Source organism: Dendrobates tinctorius, unplaced genomic scaffold (genome assembly GCF_039654945.1).
Source record: "Dendrobates tinctorius isolate UK_male_01 unplaced genomic scaffold, ASM3965494v1 ptg000107l, whole genome shotgun sequence".
Classification (NCBI taxonomy): domain Eukaryota; kingdom Metazoa; phylum Chordata; class Amphibia; order Anura; family Dendrobatidae; genus Dendrobates; species Dendrobates tinctorius.
This window is the reverse complement of record NW_027361775.1, coordinates 38,950,762-38,969,595: the sequence shown is the minus strand read 5'-3', so window position 1 is coordinate 38,969,595 and position 18,834 is coordinate 38,950,762. Positions and strand designations below refer to the sequence as shown.

The window sequence follows — 18,834 nt, the reverse complement described above, 5'->3', positions numbered from 1 at the left end:
TCTGAGAGGTTTCCGGAGAAGACATGGCTGCTTCAACATGCAGGAACTCTGGAGAGATGTTTAAGGCCTCCACTTGGTAGTCAGGGACTGCAACTGCATGGGCAGCTCCTCCTGCGCGTCTTTCTGTTGGCAGAGCTCCTGGTACATGGTCTGAACTGGCAGGATCTGGGATCCAGCGGGGTCCATGGCCTGAGCAAACTGTCACTGGCGTGGTTTGTGGAACCACTGTGCTACAAACCGCAGAGAGCCTAAAGGGGCATGACTAAGTGAGCACCAGACTGTTCACTAGAGCCTCTGATGGTGAGATTAGACATGGCCCCTGATGAACGCCAGGTGCCACTCCAGGACAGACCATCGGATGCGCAGAAGCTGGACCCAGTAGGACAGATTGGATGGGGAAGTATGGGGAAGGGAAGGAACGACTGCAGCACGGGTGAATGAAATGACACGCCAGAGACCCTGCCTGTCAGAGCAGCTATCCAGCGTGGTGATAACACATGGCACCTTCAAACCATTCCAGCAAAATCTGAACTCTAATATGGTGCCTCTTCCCTGTTGAACTTTGCACTGTGCCTCTAAAGTAGTATTCCCCCACATATGGGGTATCAGCATACTCTGGAGAAATTGCACTATAAATTGCTTGATGCAATTTCTCCTGTTACCCTTATAAAATTGCAAAAATTCGGCCTAAAATATCATTTTTGTGAGGAAAATGTGATTTTATTATTTTCACAACTCAACGTTATAAACTTTTGTGAAGCACCTGAGGGTTCAAGGTGCTCTCCACAAATTAAAATACATTCCTTTAGGAGTCTAGTTTCCAAAATTGGGTCACTAGTGAGGGGTCTCCACTGTTTAGGCACATCAGTGGCTCTCCAAATGGGACATGACATCTGCTGATGGTTCAAGGAAATTTTACATTCAGAAAGTCAAATGACGCTCCTTGCCTTCTGAGCCCTGCCATGCGCACAAAGAGTGGTTTTCTCCCTCATATGGGATATCGGCGTACTCAGGAGAAATTGCCCTCTAATTGTGTGGTGAAATTTGTCCTGTTACCCTTATGAAAATGCAAAATTTGAGGATAAAATATAATTTTTGCTAGGTAAATTTGATTTTATTATTTTCACTGCTCAACGTTATAAACTTCTGTGAAGCACCTGGGGGTTAGAGGTGATCATCACGCATCAAAATACATTTCTTGAGGGGTCTAGTTTCCAAAATGTGGTCACTTGTGTGGGATTTTCATTGTTTAGGCACATCAGGGGCTCTCCAAATGCAACATGGTATCCGCCAATTGTTCCAGCAAATTTTGCATTCGAAAAGTCAAATGGTGCTCCTTCCCTTCTGAGCTCTGCCATGCACCCAAACAGTGGTTTTCTCCCCCATATGGGATATCGGCATGCTCAGGAGAAATTACGCTACAAATTTTGGGGTCCATGTTTTCCTGTTACCCTTGTCAAAATAAGAAAATTTGGATCCAAAGTCAGTTTTTTGTGAAATAAAAGTTACATGTTAAATTTTTTTTTCAAAACATTCCTGTGAAGCACTGGTTAATAAACTTCTTGAATGTGGTTTTGAGCACCTTGAGGGGTGCAATTTTTAGAATGGTGTCACTTTTGGGTATCTTCTATCATATAGACCCCTCAAAGTAACTTCAAATGTGATGTGATCCCTAAAAAGATGGTTTTGTAAATTTTGCTGGGAAAATAGAAAATCGCTGGTCAAATTTTAACCCTTTTAACTAGAACACAAAAAATATGCTTCAAAATTTTGCTAAGGTAAGGTACACATGTGAGAAATGTCTTTTATTAACTATTTTGTGTGACATATCTCTGTGATTTAAGGGCATGAAAATTCAAATTTGGAAAATTGAGAAATTTTCAAAATTTTCACCAAATTTCCATTTTTTTTCACAAACGCATCAGACCGAAGAAATTTCACCACTGTCGTGAAGTACAATATGTCACAATAAAAACATTCTCAGAATCACCAGTATCCGCTGAAGCATGCCAGAGTTATTACCTCTTAAAATGACAGTGGTCAGAATTGTAAAACTTGGCCTGGTTATTAACATGCAAACCAATTTCAGGGGTAAAGGGGTTAATGATACTTATAATATCATACTAATGTAATAAAGAGGAGGTGCTGCCAACACCCCCCTTTAAGATATGATGCTTTTATATAATGTATTGCACTGTTTAAAAGTGATTTTAGCTGTTTGATAATTTGCAGGAATACATAGAGCTAACAGGTGGGCTAGCCCTTAATGAGAGGGGCTACGTCAGACAGGCCCTAGCAATGAGTACTGTAAGTCCTAAGTTCTGACACTTTGCAGACATGCTACAGTGTATTGTGTGCAAAAAAGGATAACCACTACACATCAGATAATAATCAGTGAAAGGAATCTCAATTGTCTGCATTGAAAGGAAGCTATGGTCGAAATATTGGTACTTAAATTCTCCTATGGAGAGCAGTAGGACTTTCAAAGTTCTAGTGAGTAGTCATATGGAGGTACCTTAAGCAGTGGGGCCCTCATTAGTCAGTTGGTAACTGAGAGTAGGGTGAGTGGCCATAGCATTACACCTCGACCCATGCAGCCTTTACAGGGGAAGATGAGGTCTGCCATAATTGTTTGCTGGTTTGTCGTGAGATGCAAGAGTACGTATGCAAGGAAAATGAAGTGTCGTTAAATGTAACCGAGAAGTGCCCACGTCTGCTTAAGAATTGTGCCTATTATCTGATGTTCATAGTTCTTATCACGTCCATGTTTAATAGCAGGAAGTTTATTGTTGGACTTTGGTCTCCCTTGTAACATCTGGTCCTGGCCTGCCTGGTACTCCAACATCATGCAGTCTGCCGAGGTGAATCGCCCAGCTAAGGCTAGTTTCACATTTGCACTTTTGAGCGCAGCGACGGCCTGCGCACGGCTGCCGCTAAGCCCCACCCCCTGCTGCGCCTCCGCCTGTAGCTCCGCCTACCGGCGCATGACGCTGCATGCGTCCTGTGTCCCCTATCTTTATCACAGGGGTGCAGGCCATGCGCAGTATGCATTTGGCGGTGCATGCGTCCTTTTCACGGTGCGCCGACCAGCGCCAAACGCAACCTGCTGCAGTTTGGCGCACCGTGAAAAGGACTCATGCGCCGCCAAACGCATACTGCGCATGGCCTGTGCCCCCAGTGATAAAGATAGGGGACGCAGGACGCATGCAGCGTCATGCACCGGTAGGCGGAGCTACCGACGGAGGCTCGGCAGGGGGCGGGGCTTAGCGGTGGCCGTGCAGGCCGTCGCTGCGCTCAAAAGCGCAAATGTGAAACTAGCCTAACACAAGCACAAACACATAGCCAGGACCCCAATTTTCATGTAGCATGCAGGGGCGTGAAACACAAGTATCTTGCCCACAGCTACCGCCCTGCCGCAGTACATTACATCTAAGCACTTACACTATTTTTTTTAAATAATTGCAATTTGGTTTCAAAGTAACCCAGCAATATTTATATGCTTTTATGCTCATTAGCATATTAAATGGTCTACGGTTGATTTTTACTTTGATATGTCACATATATCATACATTAATTTTTAGTTGTTGAATTCACTTAATACAGTATATTATTGTACACATTTTCCTACCATATTCCTTTTAGGTGTTCATATACAGAGGATGGTGTAATTTTGTTTCTGTATATTTTTGTGTGTAGGGACATTTTATTTAGGATTATTGAATCATTAAATTATACATAACTGTTCTTCCTGCAATACATGTTTTTATCATGTTGCATTAATAAAGATAACGGAAATGTATAAATAGACTCCATTTTCTTGTAGGATTTTATTTGCATTTTGGAGTGACTGTTAATCCAGGTATTCATTGTTATAGGTTGTAAATTTCCTATTTCTAGAGCAGTTTAACACAGCAGTACTGTTTTTTCCTAACTCCTCTCCTGCCCTGGCTGTACAATCACATAGATGTGACGGCTCCCTCATATATTTGTGCTGCCTATGTTTGTACTTTGTGCAGGAGAGGAGCTAGGGCAGAGCCAAGAGCTGATGGCGCTGCAGTTACTGGTCTACGCTGGCTGCTACTTTCTTCAGTGAAGACTCCAGCCACTGCTCAGAGCCTCCTGCAGAGCAAACTGCTGTTTCTGCTTGGTCAAAGGTTTGTCCTTATAAAAGGATGGGTTACGTTGGCTTCCCAGCAGGGGCTGTACCAGGTCCAAGAGTGATCAGCCCAGTGAATATTACATTGTATATGTGCACATAGTATAACACAATCAGTATCAAGAATAGTAAATGATTAGTATATAATATACAGATATACAGACATCAGCTGTTATACCTTATACAAACTGTTATATATCTATAATATATAACGCTGTATGCGTCTTTCTGTCCAAAACCGGTATAGCCTGTGTCTGTGCGGTGTAGCCAGAGTCAGAAGGACACATCCGGCGTTAATACAATGCCTCTAGGTGACATGGAGGAGGATAAGGCTGAAGAAGGAGTGTGGCACTGGAGTCGAAGCCTGTGCATATTGCTATCTCTGGCACCATTTTATTGTAGACAAATTCATACAGTGTCTTCAACAAAATGGCACCAGATAGCGCGATATGCACATGAACTGACTCCAGTACCATTTTATGTAAATATTCAATGCAGACAACTGTGCTGCAGGGGAGCGGGGGAAAGGTGAGTAGGAGTGTTTTTTGTTTATATATATATATGTATGTGTTGAACAACAGCAAAGCAGACAAGCTGGGGGGAATATATTAGACTGGGGAGCATATAATAGGATTGGGTACCTGGCTGGGGAAGCATATAATAGGATGGGGGACCAGGCTGGGGTAGCAAATACCAGGCTGGGGGAGCATATTGCAGGATGGAGGACCATATACTGTACAAGGATGGGGGAGCATATTCCAGGCTGGGTGACCATATACAAGGATGGGGGAGCAAATACCAGGCTGATGGAGCATATGTCACATTGGGAGAACATATAATAGGTTAGGGGACCAGGCTGTGGGAGCACATAATAGAATGGGGGAGCATATATCATGATGGGGTAGCATATAACAGGATGTGGGACCAGGTTGCGGGTGCATATATTAGGATGGGGGACCAGCATGGGGGTGCATATACCAGGCTGGGGAAGCATGAAACAGGATGGGGGACCAAGTTGCGGGAGCATATAATAGGATGGGGGACAAGCATGGAGAAGCAAATACCAGGATGGGGGAGCATATACCAGGATGGGGAGCATATAATAGGATGGCGGACAAGGCTGAGGGAGCATATGTCAGGTTGGGAGAGCACCGACCAGGCTGAGGGCGCATATAATAGAATGGGGGAGCATATGTATATCATATAACAGTAGAAATAAGTAAATTGATTTGCAGGTCCCTGATCAAGTGGCAAGGTCAATAATCCTTGGCCACTGAACAAATGTTTTGCAAACTACCTGCCACCTAACAGCATTCACAGGTCATTTTTTGATTTGTAGTCTTGGCACAACATCATCATTGCTGTGTGACACATACATGACGTTAGGCCAGGATGCAAATCAAAAGAACCCTTGGGATGTTAACAGGTAGGAGGCAGTACTCCCATCTAGCAGCTATTGATTACTGACCTGACAGCTGGACCATGGTCCTGCAAGTGAAATTGCTCATCTCTATATACTGTATATTATGTGATAATATAAGTGCACAGACATCAGATGTGTATAGCTAAAGCTATAAGCCTCAGGCTGCACTCATCAGAATAGGAGAATTATGTATACTTAAAGCTGCACTGCAGGCTGTGAACTCACAGGCAGATCATACTGGTTCACAGAGATACATCTGGACATAGCAGTGTATTTCTATAGCCCTAAATTCTAGAGATAAATAAAGTCAACTTTTTTCCTATAAAATGACTGAAAATAATGAAAAACAATTACAATAATATCATTTTTAATGCACTATTGTTTTAAAAAAAATAATAACTATCCCAAATCAGCAGATAACAGACGTATTTTGGTGTGCCTGTAATCGTATCAACCTACAAAATATAGCTATAATTTTATTTATGGTGATCGGTAAATGGCATACAAAATGGCATGATTGATTTTTTTTTCTCCATTAAATCGTAAAAGATTTTTTAAAAAGGTAAAACTGTGGCCGTGTTCATGTTCAGAAAAAAAGCAGTGGAAAAAAACACAGCATTTCACGTTTTTTCCTACTGCTTTTTTTCTGCATGTTTTCTGCACCACACAACACAATAACAGTCTTCCCTGATTACTGCATGTTTGCTGTGGATTTTTTTTTTATGCCTTTTTCCTGTTATTTGATACATTGTTGACATATATATGAATGAGCGTTTTAAAAATGTTTTTTTATAGTACAGAAAAGCTTTGATTCAGCAATGAAAAATGCAACGACAGAATGTCATGAAAGCACATCCATGTTACTTGGACATTTAGGTTGTGTTTACTCGTAGCATAAATATTGCATTTTTTTCTGCTGATATTTTGCACAGGATTTCTGTTTAACTGTACAAGCAAAGTGGATGTAATTTCATGAAAACTGGCATAAGGACACATCTGAACTGTGCGGTTTAGGGGCTTTTTTTTCCTCTAGAGCAGTGGTCCCCAACCTTTCTGACCTTGGCAACCACATTCAGCTTAGAGAGAGGGTTACGAGCCACATCCAGCTTCCACCCGCTTCAAAGTAGCGTCAACCAAAGCCCCCATTACATTATCGTTTAATGATAACAAAAGCTTTTCCACAGAAATCACTCCAAAGCAGTACACTGAGATCTAGGGGTTCCCCGTTAAGAATGGGTCACCGAGGAGAACAGGTCCTGGCTAAGCCACAGAAAACCACAGAGGTTGGTACCTAAGCGGATTGCAGACCCCTGATCCTATCCACACAACTAGCAGTAGCCATGGAGCATACCTACGATGATCCTAGACGCCTCGGCACAGCCGGAGAGCTAACTAAGTCTAAAGCAAGAAAGGGGAAATCTAAACTGCCCCAGAGCATACCCCCAAAGGAATAGATAGCCCCCAAACATATATTGTCGGTGAGACAAGATGAAAACACAAACACAGTCAGGAAAATAGACTGAGCAAATGATGGGGCCCACACTGACTAGACAGGACAGGAAAGGAAAGACACTGTCTGCAATCACGCAAAAAACCCTGCAAAAAGTCCAACATGTCTGATGCAAAAAACACTGAAGTCACACGACTTCGACCCCCACTATTTCAGCACTCTGGTATATTCTGAAAGCAGAGCAAAAAGAGACCAATCTAACAGGGGATAAAACAAACTGGCACAAGCAGTAACATATGGGCGGTGATTCAGCACAGCCCCAGCTGGAGCTGGCTGACCCGCACCAAGAAGAGATAGACAAAACCAGATCAAATGCAAACAGAATAGCAAATAAACCATTTAGCTGAACATGCAGGGACAGAGCTGGAGAGATCAGACCTCAGGAGGAACAGGAAGCAAATCACCAGCAGGGATAGAGGGAGTTGACTGTCTTAAATCCCAATCTAAAACCCCAGATCTCCACTCCTCATTATCATTATCAGGTGGCAAGCCTCTGTCAATCAGATCAGCTCCATTACCTCCAGTAACCACCAGAGGGAGCCAAGAAAGAGGACTCACAACCCCTCTGTTGATCTGACTAGCTCCACTACCTTCACTAATAACCAGAGGGAGGCCAGAAAGCGAATTCACAACAGTTCCCACAATACCCCCATTCAGTATTCTCCCATCAAGGACTCCCAACACACTGTCACATCCAGCTTTGAGCACCTCCTCTAACAGGTAGTACCATCCTCCAGCATACCATACCTAAAACATCTCTAAACCCCTAAGAACAGTATATGTGCATCCACATCTGCACTTCTGTGCAGCGCTACTTACAAAATTCACCATTTTGAGATGTGCTCTTCATACCCGTTTGCTAGACCTGGACCTAATGCACCATGCTGGCAGACAGTCGCAAGCCACAATTCATGGAACCGCGAGCCACATGTGGCTCCCGAGCTACAGGTTGGAGACCCCTGCTCTAGAGATTTTTATGTGGAGTTTAAAAAAGATATGTAAAAAACTGTTGCATTTTCAAGTGCAAAGCTTTTCTGTAATGTAATAAACACTTTACAAACACTGCTTTACATATGTACCAAAATGTATCAAATAAGGGGAAAAAGGAATAAAAAAATGCAGCAAAAATGCAATAATTACTGCACCCTCTGACATCTCCTCCTACCCTAGCAGGAGGGGGCTGTGATTATTTTTACTGATTTTTTTATGTCTTTTCCCCTAATTTGATGCCTGTATACTCTCTTGCTTCCACCCTTGCCCAGGAGCTGTGGTATGATTAGACCATATTTTGTAGGATCAGACACAGCCATTACACAGTTCACAGCAGGGCCTTTATAAGATTATCTCAGCACAGGAACATTTTATTTATACACATCGAATTGTGGAACTTGTTATTATTCCAAGATCTATTGATTAAAATGTAACTTGCTTGTTGGAAAACCCCTTTAATACATATGTTATATATTTAATAGAGTAGCAAAATGTGTATGACTCTGATGCTAATAAATTTATATATCAAATGCTCAGAGAATGAGTCTTGGAAGTTGAATTTATTAAAAATATTTTCCTCTGCTTACAGATTGAAATTCCAGTGGTGGAATTTGATTTATGCAGAGCTGGCTACAAAAGAATTGGCAAAGTACTAACTGAAGATATGATATGCGCAGGTTTTAAAGAAGGTAATAAATATATGGTTTCTAAAATATCACACCATTGCTAGGTATTAAATTCTTAACTTCTAGAGATATAAGTATACGAATCTTTACAAAATTTTTGTCAAAAGAAAAATTATTCTACACATCTGATCAAGTTTGTTTCTGTAGCATGTGCATGGACTTCAGATTAATAGGACAGTCCATGAAATCTCTACAACAATTCTGCAATGTGTAAACTTACCGTTATGAAGCATTTCAGTCAATGAAAAGATTTTAAGATGTTCCCTGATTTTTAATCATATGTACAGTCATGGCCAAAAGTTTTGAGATTGACACAAGTTTTGGTTTTCACAACATTTTCTGCCATTCCAGCTGTGTTGGCATTGGCTTTCTTAAGGCTTGAGTGACATTGTTATGTCATGCGATCTCTGTGGCCAATCAGCGCTTGCTTTCCTCTCCCTGCCTCCCAGAGCTACTGCTCTTCTGAAGCGGTCACTGATTGGCTATAGGGAAAATAAGTAAATTGTTATGTCTTGTGTCCCAAGTAGTGGACATCTCCTTGAAATACAAATATAAGCATTTCATAAGTTGTTACATTTTTATTCACAAATACATAAAGTTAAAACAAAGACTCAATATTTGTAGGTTTGAACCTAAGGTTGGGTCCACATTGCATTAGGTGGGTGCGTTTAACCCATCCGTTACATAGCAGCAATAAAGCTTTGTAATGGATGCGTTAATGCACCCATAGACGGCAATAATGTAGCGCATCGCTAACGCATGTCATAATCGCCATGAGTTAGCAATGTGCCGTCATTCTGTGACGGACCCTCGGACGCGGTCTGCAGCGTTCAAGGGTCCGTCACTGCTAGCACAGATAGGGAAGCTGCGCTAGCGCAATCGCACAACGTTAGGGAGTAGCGTTAACGCAGTCTGTCAATGCTATGCGTTGACCTGACTGCATTAATGCTATGTGAACCTGGCCTTAGTTTTCAAGACTTTTTCAATTTCCCTTGTTACACTGGATATCAACTTCTTGGCCAAATATCACCTTATGGCAAATGATTCCTGTCTAAACAATGCTTGGAGTTTATCACAATTTCTGCATTCTTTTTTGTCAACCTGCTTTTTGAGGATTGACCACAGGTTCTCAATGGGAAAGAGGTCTGAGAAGCTTCCTGATGATGGATCCAAACTTGTATACTTGTTAGGATTCGGTACACGGCGAGAAATGAGGTACTAGAGGTACTCGAATCCTAGCGAGTAAAATTCACTACTAGCCTCTCAATATTCGGATCTCCCACCCGGCATGTGTTTGCCAATCACAGTAAAGCTGCCGCCTTCTTTGTTGTGGCATTACTGTGATTGGCTGGCCGCGCAGCATCACTGTATCCCTGGAGAGTGGTCGCATCAGCTGATGCGGTTGCTCTCCATGGGAGATCGACATGGGACCCTCGTTATTAATGGGATTACGGCAGAAAGGTGAGTATAGGTTGTTTTATTACTTTAATTTTTTTACAGGTGATCAGTGGCTTCAGGGGATTAGGTGTGTGCGGTGAATACGTACTCTATGTTATGTGTTCTATGTACTGTAAGTTATATGTTGCATGTTCTGTATGTTTTTGTTTTTTTTTACATTCGCCACATTAGCCAGATGATGGGAATAGTACTGTCCCATCATCCGCTAATGCTGTCACTGTAGCGGGCATAGCCAGATGGGATAAGTAGTCCCATCGGACGATGCCCGCACAACCTGCACAGGCCACACACACACATTCTCCACGCGCATATAGTCTCCGCCCACACACATTCACTGCCCATTACTCGCATTTCCCATAGACTTACATTGGACTCGCTACTCGTTACGAGTACCCGAGTATTAGGAGCTACTCGTAAAGAGTACAGTGACTTTGAATATTTCACTACTTGATCATCCCTATTCATCACCAAATTGTTATTGAATAATTCGGAGAAGTTGCTCTTAGAGGATGTTTAGATACCATTCTTTATTTATGGCAGTCTTCTTAAGCAAAAATGGCACTTGGCAACAATATTATGTTTTCAGTAAAGGGTCATTCACAAAACCACTACGAGTATCTGATCAGTCACATCCAGAAGAAGATGACAGGATAGCACAACAGTTCTCAAATCTTCTTCCTGGACAAGTCCACATTTTGTGTATATGGTAATTTTGCGCCGATGCAGTTGAAAAGCAGTGATGGAGGAGAAAGCTGACGCTCCCTCCCTCTCCCATCACTCCCCCTCTGCTTATGACTCAGCAGGCGCACAATTACGTCACTTCATCGTGTGCCTCGCTGTGCCATCAGTGAAGCCGATGAGACAGGAGCAGAGCTTGGAGGAGCGCGGGGAACAAGGAGGAGAGGTGAGTATTGTGTATGTGAATTAATGCATTATACTGTGTGTGCATATACAGCTCTGGCAAAATTTAAGAGACCACTTCCAAATGTTCACTTTGTCTGATTTTTCTCTCAATAGATATATTTTTGAGTAAAATGTAAATTCTTTTAGTCTACAAACTACTGACAACACGTCTCTGAATTTCCAAGCAATAAATTTTGTTTTTTTTTCTGAAAAGGAGAAATTATCAAAATTAAAAAAACAAACCAGTGCTTTCAGACCTCAAATAATGCAAAGAAAACAAGTTCATAATCATTTAGAAACAACAACACTAATGTTTTAACTCAGGAAAAGTTCAGAAATCAATATTTTGTGGAATAACCATGATTTTTAATCACAGCTTTCATGCGTCTTGGCATGCTTTCCACCAGTCTTTCACACTGCTTCTGGCACAAAAATTTAAGCAGTTCTTCTTTGTTTGATGGCTTCTGACTATCCATCATCCTCTTGATTACAATCTAGAAGTTTTCAATGGGGTTCAGGCCTGGAGAATGGGCTGCACATGACAGTGTTTTGATGTAATGGTCTCTTAATTTTTGCCAGAGCTGTATATGCATTATTGTGTGTGAGAATACGAGGGCTGCATTATACTCTTTGTGTTTGCTTATGTGCGCGCGCATCTACACTAAACTGTGTGTTGGGGGAGCTGCACTGTATTGTGTTTGAGGTAGCTGCACTGTACTGTGTGTTGGGGAGCTGCACTATACTGTGTGTTGGGGGAGCTGCAGTGTACTGTGTGTTTGGGGGAGTTGCACTATACTGTGTGTGGGAAGATGCATTATATTGTGTGTGGAGGGAGACTGCATTATACTGTGTGGGTGGATAGCTGCAGTATTATACTTTGAGGGGGGCTGCAGTATACCCTGGGGGGGTGCATTGTACTCTATCAAGGACCATGAGGAGTGCATTATACTGTATCGAGAACTATCTGTCCCTATCATTCTTCCTCAGCCGGTGTAGAGAAACTCGGAAACAAGGTTCGAACAACTTCAATGCCGTCGATCACGCTCTTTTAATGGCTTGAAGTCTGACCCTTTAATTACAGCCAAAATATTTGTGTGATGTAGAATATGTGAGAATATGTGCCCCACTTTCTCTAAAACCGGCCCTGCTCAAGGGACATATTTCATTGGTGAATGCTGTAAAAATGTAATCAATGTAAATTGTGCTATTGATTATTAGTGGCTCCATGTGTAGTACATTGTGCAAAGGGATGGAAAAAATTATCAAATGAATCAGCCCCTGGATTCAAACATGCATATTTTTATGTGGGTACAGTTTTATTTAACAAATACAAGATTTGATGGATATAAAAGAGAGGAGGTGTTTCCCTATTTTAATGCATTTTTATGAAGTTGAATAAAAAGGAAGTTTAATGGAAAACCTTGCACTTCTGCATCTTAGATCTATGTCTGCTTTTGGCTTTTCACCTCTTCCTTTCTGGGCAAGGGCGGACACTGACAGCTTGGGGTCCCTGTGCAAGAAATGTGTCTGGGCTCCCTTCCTTTTATGGCGACAAAGCTACATATATATGTGTATATATATATATATATATATATATATAGACACATACATTTATATATATTACATAGTCTCCTTTATTATGCATATTGCTGTCCCTTTTACAGTGCCCTCTCTTGTTATGTACAGTACCATCCCTTACATATTGGATTATATAGAGCCCTGTTTTTTATTACATACCGTCCAGTCTTGTTAGCTGTATAATGCAATGATGGCTGATGGAGCATGGGAAAACCTGGAGAAACCAGCCAGATTGCCCTCATTATTAGCCGCCCTGCAGGGGCCCCCTGAAGCCTCTGTGCCCCAGTGCAGCTGCACCGGTTGCATACCGGCGCATACAGCTGCATACCGGTAGTATGTCCGCCCATGTTTCTGGGACTTTTTCCATTTTGGTGCTTTTGTTTTTTACATTTTATTGTCAAATAACCATAATAGTTTTAGTTGTCCATGAACATAGCCATGTGAGAGCCTGATTTTTACAGGGCAAGTTGCAGTTTTGAATGACACCACTCACTTTACCATGTGATGTACTGAAAAACGGGAAAAAAAATCCAAATGTAGTACAATGATGTAAATAAAAGAATAAGAAATTCTGCCTACATTTTTTGGTTTTTGTTTTTACAGCATTCATCATGCAGTAAAAATTATGTGATATCATTTTTTAGGTCAGTGCCAGTATAGTGATACTAAAATACTAAACTAATGATTTTTTTTAGATTTATATTTAGAAACAAATTCACAACAGTGTAAAAAAAAAAATTGGTCTGCTATAGAGATATATAACAAACACAGTTACACTCACCTAATGCCTAATTCCATCTAAACCCTCATTCTCGTGTAATAAACCAAAAATAAAAAACAACAATATCCCTCACCTATCCGTTGTTCTGATCCATGCTGTAATCCATGTCTGGAGGAAAAACAGTTTTCAACCTGGACGATGCCATGATGCAACCATCCAGCCTGAGAACTATTGGTGAATGAGCTGCTGTGAGTGTAGCCTCAGTGACTGGTGGTGACGTCATTGAGGTTATGTCCGGTTACTGAGGGACCGTTTCCAGCCTAGCTGAACTGCGGTGACCTCGGTGAGATCCCCACTAGCAGCCACTAAAAAAACTCTCACGGTGCTAGCGGGGATCACACGAGGTCACGGCAGTTCAGCCCGGCAGGGAACACAGCCTCAGTGACCAGAGATAACCTCCGTGACATCACCGTACATCACTGAGGCTGGACAGTCGCATCTTGGCATCGTCCAGGTTGAAAACTGTTTTTCCCCCAGACATGAATTACAGCAAGGGACAGAACGACGGACAGGTGAGGGATATTTTTGTTTTTTTTAATTTTGGTTTATTACAGGAGAACGTGGGCTTTTGTGGAATTAGACATTGGGTGAGTATATCTGTGTTTGTTATTTTTAAATAAAAAAGTGAAAGTGTTTCTTGTTTTATTTCTAATAAAGGACTTTATTCTGGTTGTGCCTTTATTTACCATACCACTATAGGATTATTAATGGATAGGTGTCTTATAGACACCTCTCCATTACTAAGCTGTGGACTTGATGTCACCTGACAATACAAAGGTGACATCAACCCCACAAATTTTAACCCCACTTGCCACCGCTACAAAGCAAATGAGAAAAGCCAGGCAAAGTGCCAGAATTGGCGCAGCTTACAGATGTGCCTTTTATGGACAACTGTGGGCTGCTATTTTTAGGCTGGGGGGGCAATATCCATAGCCCCCTACCAGCCTGAAAATACCAGCCCCCAGCTGTCTCCTTTAGCAAGGCTGGTTGTCAAAAATGGGGGGACCCCACCCCTTTTTTTATTTATTTAAATAAGTTTAAAAAAGCAGCGTGGGACCCCCCTATTCTTGATAACCAACCTTGCTGGAGTTGACAGCTGGGGGTTGCAACCCCAGCTGTGAGTTTTGCCTGGCTGGTTATCAAAAATACAGAAGATCCCACGCCGTGTTTTTTTTAAATTATTTATTTACAGCGCAGGAGCTGGCTAATGAATACACCCATCAGTCGCTCCAGCGCTCGCTGTTATTAGCGGCAGTAGGTGTCAGATGATGGGAGCTGCAGTCCCATTATCTGGCACCATTGACCAGAGATAAACTTTACAACTTTGATCACAGCTGAGCGCTCATGCTGTTTTTTGACAGCTTGGGAACTGCGGCTCTCTGACCGGCAGGGATGATTTCACAATCGGAAGCAGTGTTTGCCGCACTGTCATGCACATGACAGCACGACAACCACCCGGTGTTTGGGCAGCCAAACCCAAACTGTAACAAGGACTTCCTGGTGAAGTCCGTGTTCAGTGTCTGTGCCCAAACAGTAGATGTTCAGGACGGACGCCGAACTTTACTGTTCAGGTTAGCCCATCTCTACTGGCCACACAAAGCTGCATGCAAAGCCAATCATGGCTACTGTTTGCATGTGAGTGGCATGTCGCATGCAGCTTACATTTAACATTTAAGGGCAAATTCACAGGACTTGTGAACAAAAATTCCAGTGTTTGAATTTTAGGTACATGCACATTGGGCCATGGGTTGCCATTCCCCATTGGTAAATTATTAGATTAAATGTGGTAATGTAAAATTGCAATTTTCATTTTCATTGCCCATTGGTCTAGCTTTCTGGTACAGGGCAAAAGTGTGTAATATGTACTTATGTGTTATGCTAAAACTATTTACATTTAACTTTCCTTTTAGGAGGAAAAGACGCCTGCTCTGGGGACTCCGGTGGTCCAATGGTCACATTCAACCAACAAACAAACAACTGGTACCTGGCAGGAGTTGTTTCATGGGGAGTGGGCTGTGGGGAAAGTGATAAGTATGGAGTATATTCAAATGTTTACAGGAATGTTGACTGGATTAAAAATAAAAGTGGACTGAAACAGTAACACAGTAGTAATTTTGACCTCTTGTCTGGTTATAAATCCACTTAGCATACTGTATTAAGAAATGCAAAAAAAAAAAAAAAAAACGTCAATCATTGGCAGGGCTTTCCAGATGCAAGACTTTGCCAGTTGCAGATCCCAATGAATAGTTTACATATGCATTAGTATCTGTCTGTTACATTACGCAGTGAAAACAAAAATAGAGCAATGGGTCCACATTGGTGAACATCTGGGGATGTAAGAAAAACCTCCATGGATAACCCAATCTCTAGAAATATTCATGAGTCACACAAGGAAGATGCTAAATCAGTCTCATCTGTAGTGAAAGACATTGTGCCCCATTTTGGGAGGAGGAGTGATTTGAGTGAAAGGATCTTACAGAAAGCGATCCAATGGATCTTTCGACTCGAGTCAGTAAATTCAGTTGACCTCAATGAACAGCTGAATTATGGGTGTCTTAACTCGGTGGTGCACAACCTTATTCGGCCCAAGGACTACATTATCATACTGAACCAATCCAAAGGTCTTGCTAAATGTTAAAGGTGAACTTCCTTCTGTGATATTTGTGGCATATCAAAAGTAAATATCATAAATGTCTGATAGGTACAAATTCTACTTGCAGAACTCTTACCTCCAAAAATCAACACTCTTAAGAGTTTTTTGACTAGGATTTAGAAATCCATTCTGCGCCTAAATCCACATCAAATGCTCTAAGTTTACAATTGATTTTAAGGGAAAAAGCTCTTTTAGTGCAAACAGTATTGTTTATTTTCACATTATATTTCAAACTAATACGAAGCTTATTCAAAGAATATTTGTAGCGTATTTTTATGTGGCTTTGCAGTAAAATCCACTTCTAAATATTTATAAAGAACTGTGTGAATAGGCTCTAAAAAGGAAGAGGTAATGAAAGCCCATGATTCTGTACAATAGTGTCATGATCCAAGCTGGCGTGGTGCCAAAGTGGGTTGATTGCCCCCAGTGGCCATTAGAATTATTACACGTGGTGTTGTTCATTCTAGTTGCCCCGGGGGTAGTGAGTGGTATCGCACTTTAGTTCTTTGGTTAAGTGCACGTGATTAGGTAACAGGTGTGAATGCTCTATAAATGAGTGTCAGCTGTATCATTCACGGTTGGATTGATTGTGTGTTAGTCATTCACAAGGAAGCCTGGGTGAAAGAAGGAGCTAAACATGAGTCCTGCGCAGCCCAGCCAGAGGGGATGAGTGTCAGCTAGGTGGTATGCAAGAAGGGCTGGCATGGCGTGGTGGAGTCACAGTTTATGGTGTCGGCAGGAAGTGCTTGCATGGCTTGGTGGAGTGACAACTATGGAGAGAGTTGCACTCAGCATGCGGGACTTTGTTGCTGAGAGCTGGATTCAAGCATGCTTGACTTTTTGGGCAGGAGCTGAACTCAACTTTGGGACTCTGTTACTGAACAGCTGCAACTGGTGGTGGACTCTGCTCCAAGGCTGCACTATGGTGGAAGATCCAGTTATGGTGATGGATCCGGGTGGAGGAGAAGATGCACACAGGTGGTGGGCTCTGTTGCTAGGAGCGTACGCAACAGAGCAAAGCTAAGTGGTGTTTCCCCTGTTTTGTCATCTTTCCTCATGTGTGTTTTAGTGCAGTGGTGGGATTAGTTTCTGCACCGACCAATTCCCTAGTGAGGGTATAGGTCAGGACGAGCTAGGGTTTTTAGGTTCCTGTTGCGCGCCCGGTGCGGAACCGGCATAGGGAACGTTAGGAGAGCAGGGACACTGGCTCCGGGGAGCTCAGGAGGTCTACACTTCCCTATCGCAGGGCCCACCATTGTTAATGTTTCCCAGGTTTCCCTTATTGTTTAAATTCGCCTTACTGGAGGCGGGGTTTCCAGACTTGTATATACGTGTAATGTCTAAATTCGCCAGTTGGAGGCGGTGTATCCAGCTGCACGTGTTTATTATTTAAATTCACCCCACTGGAGGCGGTGTATCCAGGGTCACGTGTGTAACATGGGTTCGCCTTGCGGTACTCGCTGTGTCCAGACACACGTGATCATGACAAATAGATAGTGGGCTTTTTACTTACTGTCTAATGATTCAGAAGTGATCTCCTATTATCTTCAGTGGAGCAAGCAACAGACAAGGAAAGCCACCTGTCTAATCCACACACAACTTTCTGGAGTGCCCATCGGGTGATGAGACCCCATTCCCCTGATGTATGAAGCATCCAGAGATGTGAACACAGGGCACCATTAGTACTTGCCACTTACCACTACTTTTTTGTGTGTGTAGCTGCTCAGCTATACTTAACCTGTCAAACGAGCATTTTTCTGTCCATATGATTGAGGGCTGCACATATGGCATCGTGAGCCACATGTTACCCCCGGGCCGCAGGTTATACACCTCTGTCTTAACTGAACTCACATGATCTAAATTAGAGATTATCTAGAAAACTTGCCAAATGGGACATCGGCCTGAGATTTTCATACTTTTCTGTTATTATCTATATTAAGAGTACATTCACTGTTATATCACTGTTATGACCTTCTGGCTGGGGGCTTGTTTTCATTACGACATGAACTTTTCACGCACAACATATCACTTATTGGTCCAGTGTTTCCCGCCACCTCTTTATTTCCACTATTGCAATATTATCTCTTGGCATTAGAATCAGAAAATGTCTCTCTATTAGGAGATGCAGATTTGATTAAATAAAAAGAACAACATTTTTTCTATTGCTATTTTGTGTTGAAGCCATGTGTTACTTATATTTGCCCTGTAAGATGATGGCAATGTGCACTTATTTCTTCCCTTTTCTTGGTCCATATAAGCCAGATATTTAGAAATATGTGTCAAATGTCACTTGAAAGATTTAATCATAAACCTCCTGGGCACAACACTGAATATTAATACCTTATCTGGGCCCAGATTACCACTTATGTCTTGGGTGGGGAACTCTGGCCTGTGAGCCAATTATATATTTCCTACAGCCAAGAGCATATTCCAAGGGACTGCAGTGCTTGGGCCACCAGCACCATTTTGCTGTCCATGGACCTTTTCTTTCCTCCCTAAACAGCGATCATGTGCATGTAGCGTTTACTGCAGAATGCTGTGGTGCACGCAACTAAGAATTATGTCAGTACATTCTCTGTAGGTAAACTTAGAGCACTCTGTGCCTCTGTCCCGATGAAGGTAGCAGCTGCTGAGTCTTCTATGTAATGCACACAGCAGTCTGTGTATCCATTGTGATATATATACACCAGTTCCAG

General features: G+C 42.2%; 1 protein-coding gene across 2 annotated transcripts in view; it reads left to right on the top strand.

The window, feature by feature from the left end:
• Positions 1–15,593, top strand: part of MASP1 (MBL associated serine protease 1) — a 245,757-nt gene extending 230,164 nt beyond the window's left edge. For both annotated transcript variants that reach the window (XM_073589389.1, XM_073589388.1), the window contains exons 15-16: positions 8,669–8,768; positions 15,396–15,593. In XM_073589389.1, the coding sequence (XP_073445490.1) occupies positions 8,669–8,768; positions 15,396–15,586 (291 nt within the window). In that variant the 3' untranslated portion in view covers positions 15,587–15,593. The remainder of the gene's footprint in view (positions 1–8,668; positions 8,769–15,395) is intronic.
• The last annotated feature ends 3,241 nt before the right edge of the window (positions 15,594–18,834 follow it).